Raw genomic sequence first — 13,515 nt, 5'->3', positions numbered from 1 at the left:
CCAGCTGTGCCTCTTCTGGTGCAGCCAGTCCAACCAAGGAGTCAGACACAGATGAGTGACGGCATCTTGGCTGCTCCATCCTCAGCCGAGATCTCAGCTGAAGGTAGTGCATAAATGTCCCCAGCCTAGGCTGGCTAACTCAAAACATTACAAAAGAATAAGCCACTGTTAAAAGTCAGACGTTCTGGAGTGCTTCATAATGCAGCGGTCTCTAACCAAAAATAGTGTAATTGGAAAATTCACCTTGAAGAAGAAATACAAATTCTGCACATCCCTCACCTGGGGCACAATCTCATTGTAAATTATTGCTGACCACTGTGTTTGTATTCTGTTCTAAACAGTGTGCTACTGTAAAGCTCAAGGCATACCAACTTCATCATAATTATTCTTCTGCTAAACTATACCAGAAAAGAAAATAGTTTTTTCATTTTTATTTTCTTTGTCTCTGTGCAGCACTATCTCAAGCCCTTCTCAACCCCTGTTGGCTCTGCCAACCACTGAGCATCCTGCAGCCCTCTGGTCCTCACAGCTGGGGCCTGCCAGCTCCAAAAGATGGCTCATCCGGTGACAGGACCCAAGCTCCTGACATCCACAGTCACAAGGAAGAAGCAGAGTCCTTGACGGGGAGCCTGGGGATGGCTTTCATCAGGTCGGCTGCAGTGTTATTTCTGCTTCACTTTTAGGTCTCTCTCCAAGGCTTTTACCTTGACCCTGAGATCGGGTTCCTCAAATCCCTGATGATATGACCACAGGTAGGACTAACTGGCTACTTACCTTGTGCTAGTTCTTGTTCTGACATAAGCATATTTAAAACCTCTATGAAATATAAAGTGTCCTTTTTAATTATAATTTCTAAGACAATATCTATGAAGAATGCATTTTATTCTCACATTTCAGGAAACTAAAGTTAAAACTGCTAGTAACATATCTGGGGTCATGGATATGTTATTATCCAATGTACACATACGGACACTGGTTCACGGAGGGTCAGGGTCCGAATCCCCTGCTCTCTCTGTGGACATCATGGACTTTCTTCTGTTGGAAGGTGGGGTGGGGAAGGGGTGAAGCACATGATGATAGGAAAGGAGGGAACTGCTGGATTCTTAAATCACTCTGGATCTACACTGGACCTACGGGGATGGGTAGCCTACTTATCAGATGCCTGATTCCTTCCCAGGAGAGAGGAGTGGAGAGAAATAGGAGGAACACCTTGGAAATATGGCAACTTGACTATTATTTAATGTTTTACTCTACTCAGAGGCAAGGGGGAAGCCTGTGGCCATCAGTGTCTTTCCTTCTATAGATCACAGGCTTGAGTTATCCTATTGCTCTGAAACCACAGGTCTCTTCTCATGTTTTATCATGCGGCCTCAGGAACCAGGTCCCCCTCCAGATGTCCTCTAAGGTAAATTTAAGCAGACCACCACATCTACATTCCTGACTTGTGGATATTCAATTGCATGTGATTCCACTCACCATAACATGTTGCAAATTCCAAATGAATTTTATCAAGTGTAGCTACGACCAGTACTCTTAGCTTTACTGGATTGGATTTCTACAACATTCTTGGCTACTTGTACTTTATAATTAATGTTAAACAGATTTTGCACAGCTCTGTCTTAATGTTCCCTACCCTCTACCCTACCCTTTAAGTATTTCTCCTTTTTCTTTTTCTTTTCTTTTTTTTTTTTTTTTTTTTTTTTGGAGCCCCACTTTGTCACCCAGGCTGGAGCGCAGCGGCACAATCCCGGCTCACTGCAACCTCCGCCTCCCAGGTTTAAGTGATTCTCCTGCCTCAGTCTCCTGGGTAGCTGGGATTACAGGCACCCACCACCACGCCTGGCTAATTCTTTTGTATTTTTAGTATAGGCAGGGTTTCACCTTGTTGACCAGGCTGGTCTCAAACCCCTGACCTCAGGTGATCTGCCCACCTTGGCCTCCCAAAGTGCTGGGATTACAGGTATGAGTCACCGTGCCTGGCCTCTCCTTCTTCTTAAGGTCTAGCTAGTCTATACAGTTCTCCCAAATTTACTAATGCAAACTCCTAATAGTTCTACTAGTTAATATTATGTCTGTCTTTATTTCTGGCACAGTAAGTTCTCTTTTTCTGACTCAATACTCTGTGATAAACTACCTGCTCAGAGCCCTGGTTACCAACTTTGTACTCCAGCCTTCTCAAGATCAGGATCCGAGTTGTCCTTGGCAATCCTTCTCCTCAAGCTGGGACCACTGCTCTTTGTCCCCTCACCGTATATGGAAAGTGCCAGCAACACCACCTACTCACTCTGTCCTCTGTACCTAGTTGATTCCCAGGTTCCCTTTAACAGGCTTCTCTTTACCCACTTGCTGGATGTCATTTCCCACCGACGTCCTCCCTGACTTGACTTTAACCAACCTCCCACAGCCAGTTTATCTCTAAATACTGGCTGTTCGTGGGAAAGTATATTTCTCTTAAGCCAGGTTCCCCTTGCCACAATGTACACATATGGACACCTCCAACTGTTGGTTTCCATTTCCAAAATTTGCTCATCCAACATTCACCACAGATTGGCTGAGTGCGTCTACACGCCTTGCGCTCGGCTGTGCCCTGGCGAGCAGTGACAAAGGGAGGTTCGCCATTAGGGGCAAGCGCCCCATGGCCATTCTTCTGCTCACCTGTCTGCCCAGCGATGGAGGCACTCAGTCTGTGGGGGATCCTTGAGGACACCTTCAAGGTCACTCGGATCTGGTAATACCTAAGAAAAGAGAAGAGGAGAGGATGCTGAAGATCAGGCTTCTTAACGTTGACTTCTAAAAATACCTAGAACGAATCCTGAAAGCCACAGGAAATCAGGGAAGTTTCTTGGCAGCATGCACAATCATCTGGCATCAAAGAGAAATGCATTTTATCAGCAGAGCTGGAGAGGGAAGCAACGGGGCAGCATTGGAGACAGGAAGTTAAGTTCACTTGAGATCACACGAGACTGAACAAGGTTGGAGGTGATTGGAATAGAGAAAAGAAAGAGATGGGTCATGTGACACAGTTTCATTAAGGGGTGTGGGTTTTATGTAGTCAAGAAAGGTTATTGTTATAGGAAAGTAGGCTATTTATGCACGGTGGATAATCCATCTATAAACTGAGTTTCTATCATGTTGCAACACAAAAACCACTTCTTTTAGTAACACAGCCGCTGAGTTATTCTTCTTGGGGGTGTTGCTAAATGCACTTTTCCCTGTGTATTTCATCTTCTTAATTTTAACATAGCACTCCCATTTTCAAATTCCACCATTTCAGGACAATGTGCAGCTTCTCCTGCTATCCGTTAACTCTCTAATGTGCCCTCTTTCACCCCAAGTACAGAAGCATCTTTTGAAGTTCTGTGCTTTGCAATTAATGACTTTTTGCTTGTAAGCACTTGAGGACATTTCTGGCATCATCACTGTTCTCTTCTTTTACTGATTTGAAACCCATTGTGAACTGAAATGTGAATAAACCAAAGCGAAATATAAGGAAAATGGACCATGAACACATCAGTCTCCCGTAGCTCATTGAGCTCATGGCTAGGCAAGTACCCTGCTATTGACGTCCTTGCACTGCACATACACTCATAGAATGTTTCCTTGGCAGTCTCCTGCTTGTTTTTAACGTATAAATGATGAGCAAAAATGAAGAGAAAAGGGCACTAGCACTGAATTCATAGCTGCAGCATGAGTGACACATTTCCAGCTGCATGACTTTAAGTACATCACATAACTTCTCTGAACTTGTTTCTGTATCTGTAAAATGAATATATATATATATTGAGATGGCGTCTTGCTGTGTAGCCCAGGCAGGTATATATACAGTGGTACGATCTCAGCTTACTACAACATCCACCTCCTGGGTTCAAGCAATTCTTCTGCCTCAGCCTCCCATGTAGCTGGGACTACAGGCGCGCACCACCATGCCTGGCTAATTTTTGTATTTTTAGTAGAGATGGGTTTCACCATGTTGGTCAGGCTGGTCTTGAACTTCTAACCTTATGATCCGCCTGCCTCAGCCTCCCAAAGTGCTGGGATTACAGGCGTGAGCCACCATGCCCAGCCAAAATGAATATTTTTTAAAAGTACCTGCCATGACTTCTGTTTCCAGAAAGGTGAAGTAGAGAGACATACTTTACCCTATTTTTTGCACTAAGCACAACAAAAACTCTAACAGTATATAGAAAACAAGCAAATGCAGATTCTTCAAGGTGGAGAAGAAAGCAGACAGGTTGGGGACCTCAGGACCCAAGGAGAGACATGCTGGTGAGGCTTCTGCATTTTCTGTTGCCTCATATATCCAGACTGGATACTGGAGAAGCCAAGAAGCCAGAAAAGCTAATAGCCACGAACAAGAAAATTATCCAAAGAAAGCCCTCTCCCTCCAGCCAAAGGATCAGGAAGAGAACAGCCTAGCAAGACAGAAAACTTTTAGGCAACAGCTGTCTACTCCAGCCAAAAAACAGAAAATACTGTGGGCCCACCTCCACCCACACCAGCAAAGGCAAAGTGGGAAGTCTAGACACCCGCCATCCCCAGACTGCATGAAAACACTGCATCCCCACCCAACCTGCCAAGAGAAGGACTTCAGCAGGGAGCCAGGCTTCCATCCCTAACAGATGGTGAAGAGAACCCCACCTGTTCAGTTTAAGTGGAGACAATTTGGGGAGCCTGGACCTCCACCCAGCACCCCGCAGTAATGAGGGCATACATATGCCCATGTGGTTTTTCACAAAGGTGCAAAAGCAATTCAATGGAGCAGAGATCGCCTTTTAAAATAAGTTGTCCTGAAGCAATTGGCTATCCATAGACAAGATAACAGCCACAACCAAACACACAAACCTCAACTTTAATTTCATATCTTATAAAGAAACTATTAATAACGTAGATTGTGGACGTAAATGAAAAATATGAAACTATAAAACTATTAGGAAACAGAGAAAAGTTTTAAAATTATTCCTTTTTTCTTTCTTTGAGGCAGAGTCTCACTTTGTTGCCCAGGCTGGAGTGCAATGGTGCGATCTCGACTCACTGTAACCTCCACCTCCCCGGTTCAAGTGATTCTCCTGCCTCAGCCTCCCAAGTAGCTGGGATCACAGGTACCCACCACCATGCCCAGCTAATTTTTTTATTTTTAGTAGAGACGGGGTTTCACCATGTTGGCCAGGCTGGTCTCGAACTCCTGACCTCAGGCAATCCACCTGCCTTGGCCTTCCAAAGTGCTGGAATTACAGGTGTGAGCCAACACATCTGGCCTAAAACATATTCTAAATATAGAATTAAGCAAAGAGTTTTTAGACTTGGTACAGAAAACATGAATCATAAAAGAAAAACATATATTTTGTTTGTTTGTTTGCTTGTTTATTTTGAGAGATGAGGTCTTGCTATGTTACCCAGGCTGGCATCAAACTCCTGGTCTCAAGTGATCCTCCCACCTCGGCCCCCCAAAGTGCTGGGATTACAGGTGTGAGCCACTGAACCCCACAGATAAATTTTAATTCATTAAAACTAAACAGTTTTGTGCTATGAAAGACCCTGTTAAGATACAAGCTACAATGTGGGAAAAAATAGTTGCAAATCACATGCAGTGGCCCTCAGTATCTGTGTATTCTGTATTTGGGAATTTGTTTACTTGATAAAATATGTTTTAGCCCCAAATGCAACACTCACAGCACCTTTGTGGTCATTCACAGACACGAACACAGTGGTAAAATGTTTGAATCTTCTGACACTCAGGTGCCCAACTGAGGTTAAGCAATACTACAAACAAGGATCCCTTTTGCAATTTATTTAGTCCCACATATTTTTCTACTCTGTGCTTTTTGTTGGTGATTCCACTGTTTGAGATAGACCCCAGGCATAGTACTAAAGGGCTGTCTAGCATTCCTAAGGGCAGGAATGCTGTGATGTGCCCCATGGAGAAAGGATGTGTGTTATTAGATGAGCTTCACTCAGCTATGAGTTCTAGTGCTGCTGACTGAGATCAATGGTAATGAATCAACAGTACATATTAACTGTGAGGTATCTTTAAACAGAAGCACATAAAACAAGATTATGTATTGGTAAGTCTGGCAGAAATGTGACCAGGGGCTCACAGGAACCTAACCTTGTATTTCCCCCAGGAACAGTGGTTCAGCATTTGCTAATTCAGTATTCATGGTGACTTTACAGAACATACTACTGTAACTATTGAGAATTGACTATCTGACAAAGGACTATTGCCTAGGATATATAAAGGACTCTTGGAACTGAGTAGTAAAAGCAAACACACCAATTAAAAAGTGGTCAAACACAAGAAAAATTTCACCAAAGGGAACACACAGAGGGCAAATAAGCTCATGAAAAGATGTTCAAATGTTCATACACCCAAAGCAAAACAGAGTATCAGTGCAGTCTCTATTAAAATGCCAGGTCAGGTGTGGTGGCTCATGCCTCTAATCCCAGCCCTTTCGGAGGCCAAGGCTGGAGGATTGCTTGAGCCCGGCCTAGGCAATATATGGAGACCCCATCCCTACAGAAAATAAATGAATAAATTAGCTGGGTGTGGTGGCATATACCTGTAGTCTGTAGTCTCAGTTACTGGAAGGGTTGAGGTAGGGAAAATCACTTGAGCACAGGAGGTTGAAGAGGAGGTGGGCTGAAATCACAACACTGTACTCCAGCCTGGGTGTCAGGTGGAGACCTTACCTCAAAAAAAAAAAAAAAAAAAAAAAAATCCCAAGGGCATTTTTTATACAAATAGAGAAAATAGTTCTAAAATATGTATGGAACCACAAAAGATGTTAAACAGCTATAATACAATCTTGAGAAACAAGAAAAATGAACAAGGTAAAATGGCCACTTACAAAAGAATGAAAATATTTGCAAACAGTATGTCTGATAAGGGATTAGTGTTCAAAATGTGTAAGAAAATCATGCAACTCAATAGCAGTAATAATAATAATAATAATAATCCAATTTAAAGGACAAAGGACCTGAATACACATTTTTCCAAAGAAAACATTCAAATTACCAACACATTTGTGAAAAAGTACTCAATGTTACTAATCATCGGGGAAACACAAATCAAAACCACAACATATCACCTCATACATTTCAGGATAGTTATCATGAAAAAGACAAGAAATAACCAGTGTTGGTGAGAATGTGGAGAAAAGAAAACCCTTGTATTCTTTTCTGGTGGGAATGTAAATTGGTACAGCCATTATGAAAAATAACATGGAGGTTCCTCAAAAAACTAAAAATAAAACTGCCATATGACCCAGAAACCCCTCTGCTTGTGTACACCAACAAGACATCAAAGTCAGCACCTTGTGGAGAGATCTGCACCTCCACCTTCACTGCGGCATTAGTCACAATAGCCCGGATACAGAAACAACCTAAGCGCCCAGCAATGAATCAGTGGATAAACTGTGGAATACATATCAATGTACACACACACATACACACACACACAAACAATAGAATGTTATTCAGCCTCAAAAAAAAGAAGCTACTGCCATTTTCAATAACATGGATGAAACTGAAGAACATTATGCTTAAATGAAATAAGCCAGATACAGAAAAAATATATATACAAGATCTCACTTACACGTAGAACTTTTTAAAAAAAAGGAAGTCAGGGCCGGGCGCGGTGGCTCAAGCCTGTAATCCCAGCACTTTGGGAGGCCGAGACGGGCGGATCACGAGGTCAGGAGATCGAGACCATCCTGGCTAACCCGGTGAAACCCCGTCTCTACTAAAAAATACAAAAAACTAGCCGGGCGAGGTGGCGGGCGCCTGTAGTCCCAGCTACTCGGGAGGCTGAGGCAGGAGAATGGCGTAAACCCGGGAGGCGGAGCTTGCAGTGAGCTGAGATCCGGCCACTGCACTCCAGCCTGGGCGACAGAGCGAGACTCCGTCTCAAAAAAAAAAAAAAAAAAAAAAAAGGAAGTCAAACACATAGAAAGAGAGAATAGGATGATAGTTACCAAGAATGGAGAGGGGAAAGAAGAAATGGGGAAACGTAGGTCAAAGAGTATAAACTTGCAGTTCTATAGTATAAATAAGTTTAGAGATCTAATGTACAGCCAGAGGATTATAGTTAATAATATTGTATTATATACTGAAAATTTGCTAAGAGAACAGATTTTAGATGTACTTACTACGGAAAAGTTTAAAATAAAAAAAGAAGGCCACTTTGGAAGACAGTAGATGTGCTACTTTGCTCACATATAATGATCATTTCACTGCATATTTTTTATCAAAACATCATGTTGTATACTTCAAATATATACGATAAAATAAATGTTTAAAAAAGATATTCAACATCATCAGACAAAATACTAATTAAAACCGCAATTAGATGCTACAACGCACTCATCAAAATGACTAAAATAAAAAGCATTGACAACACCAGTTACTGGCAATTATGCAGGCAAAGTGGATCACTCACACATTGCTGCTGGAAATGTAAAATGGAACAGCCACTCTGGAAAATGTTAGCTAGCTTCTTTAAAAATTAAACATACAACTGTCTAACAACCCAACAACTGCCCTCCTAGGCATTTCTCTTAGAGAAATGAAAACTTATTTATGTAAGAACTTGTTCAAAATGTTGAGAGAAGCTTTATCCACAATACTAAAAACTGAAACAACCCAGATGTCCTTTAGTAAATGAATAAACTGTGGAAACTACTCCGCAATAAATAAGAATGAACAATTCATCCACAGACAGTCTGGATGGAGCTCCAGACAGTTATGCTCAGCAAAAGAAGCTAATTTGAAAAAGGTGTATATTTCCATTTATATGGCATGTTTAAAGTTGCAAAATTATAAAAATAGAATACAGATTAGTGGCTCCAGGGGTTGGAGAGAGGATGGGAGTGGGAGACGAGTGGGTGTAGAGCAACATAAAATGTGAGATCCATGTGGTGATGAAAATAATTTGTACCCTGACTGTCCATATCAATATCCTGACTGTGAAATTGCACCACAGCATTACAAGATACTACCATTAAGGAAACTAGATAAACATTATATGAGATGTCTCTGTACTACTTCTTAAAACTGCATGTGATGCTACAACTAATTCAAAATAAAACATTTAACTGAAAAACATAAAAGGCATCTGTCCTGTTCAACAGGAAAATCACAGTGATGGATCTATTGGAAAGGATGAGGCTCCATACCAACTGGAGAAAACACAAATGCCTGCAGGGGCCAGGCAAACTACAAAAATGAAATTGTAAGAAAACCTTGGGTTCCACCTAATCTATCTTTTTATTTTCTCCTTTTGATGGATATACGGGTCCAAAAATAATCAACTACCATTAGAAAATCCCAGTGGAAGCACATTTACAAATGATCATGACACTTGCCTCTGTGTGAGGGCAGCGGTGGCCGCCTTGGCCACAGGAGCAGCTGCTACTTAGCAGTGGCTTATTAAGACCCTGCAGAAATGTTGACTGCATGTTGGGAGATCTTTCAGTTTTTCAGGGGAAGACAGAAATTTAATTTTGTAATAAAACATCTTTAAAATGCTAAATATTGGTTCACAAATCAATGGCAATGACAACAGCAACATCAGCAACAGCAAAAACAATTAGCAGCGGTAGCCATGGCCACGTTAGCAATAAAGCACTGTGTCAACAAGATAAAACACATTTGCAGGCTCAATCCTCAAGGGCCAATAATTGGCAAACCCTGACTGACACAAATGCAAGATGTTACTTTTAGTGTTTCTTTAATAAAAGATCTATGTATTTCAGTAATTTCATGAAGAAGGAAAGGGACACAAATCCCATCAGCACGGCCACCAACTGTCACATTGTAACGGCGCCTTCTCTGAACATATTAATACGATGTGTCAGTCATTGCCAGGGGCTATGCATCCCTCTCCCATCCCACTGCACTTGCAGTGGTTACAGCTATGCTCAAGATTTATTGAGCATTTCTGTGGCAGGACCTGTACTAGCAACTTCCATGTATGCAATCTTGGTTGATCCCCCATGAATCCTTTGTGAAAGCAAGCAGCAGCTCAAGGGTAAACCAAGGAAGGCATTGAGCCATTGGAAAGATCTAACCAGTTATCCAAAGCCACAGAGCTAGCAAAGGGCAACCAGGATTCCAATTCCAGAGATGGGTGTTTCCTTTTCCCTGATACACCTCATAGGAGGCACATTTTGTTGTACAGCTAAGTCCCTTTTATAGATGATTCCAAAGTGCTCTCAAATTGTTTCTTAAAAGCACTTGATGCTACTGAATCTTACTTCAATAAGTTAATTATGTTGAACTTCAGATGCTTTATAGGAATAGGGTGAACATTTATGTTTCAATTAGGTTGACCCATTCAGGCTCTGTCCCGATTAAACAGAAAGCTAAAACTGCTTTAGTAATTCCCTTTTATCTCATGGGAAATTTCTATCAGGTCATAAATCCATAAACCACATACTCATGTATGACATGCATGATACTGTTTGATCCCCATAGGATGTCTTTAATGTACTTACCATGATTTCTCTCTTAAAGATGGGAAAATTTACATTTAGTGATAAAGATTGGTGCAAGTTCACAGACTCAGTAAGTAAACCTACAAGTTTTTTGGTTTTTTTGTTTTTTTGGGTTTTTTTTTTGGGTTTTTTTGGTTTTGTTTTGTTTGAGACAGAGTATTGCTCTGTCACTCAGGCTGGAGTGCAGTGGCGCAATCTTGGCTCACTGCAACCTCCACCTCCCAGGTTCAAGCAATTCTCCTGCTTCAGCCTCCCAAGTGACTGGGATAACAAGCATGTGTCACCACACCAGGCTAATTTTTGTATTTTTAGTAGAGACGGGGTTTCACCATGTTGGTCAGACTGGTCTTGAACTCCTGACCTCAGGTGATCTCCCCGTCTTGGCCTCCCAAAGTGCTAGGATTACAGACGTGAGCCACTACACCCGGCCTCCAAGTATCTTTTAACCATCTTAGAGCCATCTCCTTCCACCTGGAGTCAAAGAAGTTATCATAAAGAAGGGAGCAGTTCACTTAAATTGCTGCAGAATGATCAAATGGCAAAAGAAGATGGGCCATGAGTTTCCTCAGAATGGGGAAAGAAGCTAGGAGGTGGAAAACTTCAGAGAGTATGCTGATGTGTTTCAGTAACCTAGATTTGCACTGGACTCCTTCTGGGAAACAGTAACAAAAATAGTCACCCTTTATTGATTTCCATCTGTATGACTGGCACTAAACTATGCCCTTTGGATAATGTGGTAAGCATAATAATACGCCCCAACCCCTGACATATACCTCCTAATTTTCAGAACCTGTAAATATGTTGGGCAAAAGAGAATTAAGGTTGCAGATGAAATTAAGGCTGTTAATCAGCTGGCCTTGAAATCTGGATATTATTCTAAACTTCATGGGTATACTCAATGCAACACAAGAGTTTTTTCCTTATAAGAGAAAGAAGGAGGCAAGAGACAGAGAGAGAGGGACAGAGTAGTGCAATGTGAGAAAGACTTGACCAGCCATCGCTGATCACCACCCAAGGGATGCAGGCAGCCTCTATAAACTGGAAAAGATAAAGAAACAGACTCTAGAGCCTCCATGCAGTAATACAATCATGCAAGAATACTGACTTTAGCCCACATTTCAGAATTCTAACCTGCGGAATTCTAAGATAATAATGTTATGTTGTTTTAAGCCACTTAGGTTATGGCACTATGTCACAGCAGTAATTGTAAACTAATGAATACAGGTTTTCAAACTTCCTCCTCATGACAAAACCAATAGAGGAGAATAAATATTCTCATGTCAACAACACACACTTTGTGACTCAGAGAAGTTAGGTGATTTGCCCACAGTCACATAGCTAGGCAATGAATAGTTTAGGGATTAAAATGCAGGGCCATTTGGCTAGCACCCAGCTTATTTTAGGGAAGGCAAAGCCAGGTGCTTTAACATTATAAGCTCACCTCAATTTCCTCATCACTGTTATTACAGGAGCCTAAGTGGATTCTCGCTCTGATTACTAATTTTCTAGTAACACCTCTCGTTTCATGTATTTCATTCTGTTTTCTCAAAAGCACCTTGAGAATAGGAATGCTACTATTTACTTCTTTTGTATTCCTTAGAGGTCTCACAGCTGTGCCAAACAGAGAAAAGCACCTAATGAACATCTGTTCTCAGTTGATTAGAGAAATATCCATTACCGCCAGCCACTGAAGGAGACCAGCCAGGCCCCATTCATCTCTGTACCCCAGAAACTAACAGAGGCTGACGTGGTTCGCATTCAATAAATGCCAGGTGAAGGAATGAATAAGTGAAAATTCTAAAAACAAAGATTCCCCCAAACAATGGTTTTCTACAATCCAATCCTAATACACAAATCTGTGCGTGATAAAGAATCCACATGCAATTTTTGTAAAATGAGGGGTAATATTCTATAATGGGAATACAGAAATCTGTGACATTTTGTCGAAATCATTTTTCAGATCAGTATAGCACGAAACAACTGCTCTGACTCAGGGGCATCTGACATGACCTAAAATACACATCATTATCATGAAAAATCAAACACCGATACTCTGGAGTCTGAACACCTAGGTTCCCAAAGCCAGGTTGGAAAACTTAAAGCTAGTAACTTTCCCTCCCTGAGCCTCTCTTTCCTCCTGGGCGAGGAAAGCCATGCTGGTGCCAGCCTTGCAGACTTATTGTGAGGCAGGAACGGGAGCATCCATGGCAAGCACAGCATGATGCTCAACCCCATATTCCATTAAAGGTACAATGTCTTCATTGCTATTCCCTAAGACATGTGTGAGACACAGCCTCCCACCTCCATGATCCCAGTCTACCCTCCGGCATCACAGTTGGGATGAAGCTGGGAGAAGGCATGATGCTTTTGGTGGGTCACGTTTCAGGGATGCCTGCGGGATACAGTATACGATTACACCAAACAGTGCACCAAGATGTAAATGGTCGGCTATGATATGGGTGTGCCTACACGGCTGGGCGAAAATTATCTTTGAGTCTTGTGAAGCAATATAACATTTTGATTAAGAGGGTAAGCTCTGAAAATCTGCCCGTTTCTGACTGTGTGACCTTGAATAAATCACTCTCACAGTGTCCCTGTGCTCAAGGTCCTCATGTATAAATGGGGATAGTAATGACAGTAATGTTCCTCATAGTGCCATTACGAGGATTAAATGATTTGTAATATGCAAAGTGCATATCATGCCTGGCAAGTATTGAGTCTAAATGAGTGCTTTTTAATAATAGGTATAATAAAAATGATGATGATGAAGATGGCTTTATGAAGGCACCTTAGGCCCCCAGCATCACACTTGTCACATGATAATGGAATGACTCCCCTCTGTCTGTCTGTTCACCCAGGTGTCAAGGTCCCTGTGAAGAGGAGTGAAGTGTCCTTGCTTGCACCTCAGGAATTACAAGAGAACCTCACATGCTGTGACTGCCAACAAAGGTCATTGGAAAGTGTGAGCATGACTCTGTCACAACCAGTCTTGCCTACATGAGCCTCAGGAGGGAACCACTGGAGA

The 13,515-nt window shown here is 41.8% G+C and overlaps 1 protein-coding gene across 7 annotated transcripts in view; it reads right to left on the bottom strand.

Moving 5' to 3' along the window:
- Positions 1-13,515, bottom strand: part of FAM135B (family with sequence similarity 135 member B) — a 360,700-nt gene that overhangs the window by 182,582 nt on the left and 164,603 nt on the right. For all 7 annotated transcript variants that reach the window (XM_050802604.1, XM_050802605.1, XM_050802603.1 and 4 more), the window contains one exon: positions 2,656-2,735. In XM_050802604.1, the coding sequence (XP_050658561.1) occupies positions 2,656-2,735 (80 nt within the window). The remainder of the gene's footprint in view (positions 1-2,655; positions 2,736-13,515) is intronic.

The sequence above is a fragment of the Macaca thibetana genome, chromosome 8, assembly GCF_024542745.1.
Source record: "Macaca thibetana thibetana isolate TM-01 chromosome 8, ASM2454274v1, whole genome shotgun sequence".
Taxonomy (NCBI): Eukaryota; Metazoa; Chordata; class Mammalia; order Primates; family Cercopithecidae; genus Macaca; species Macaca thibetana.
This window is presented reverse-complemented; position numbering and strand designations above follow the sequence as displayed.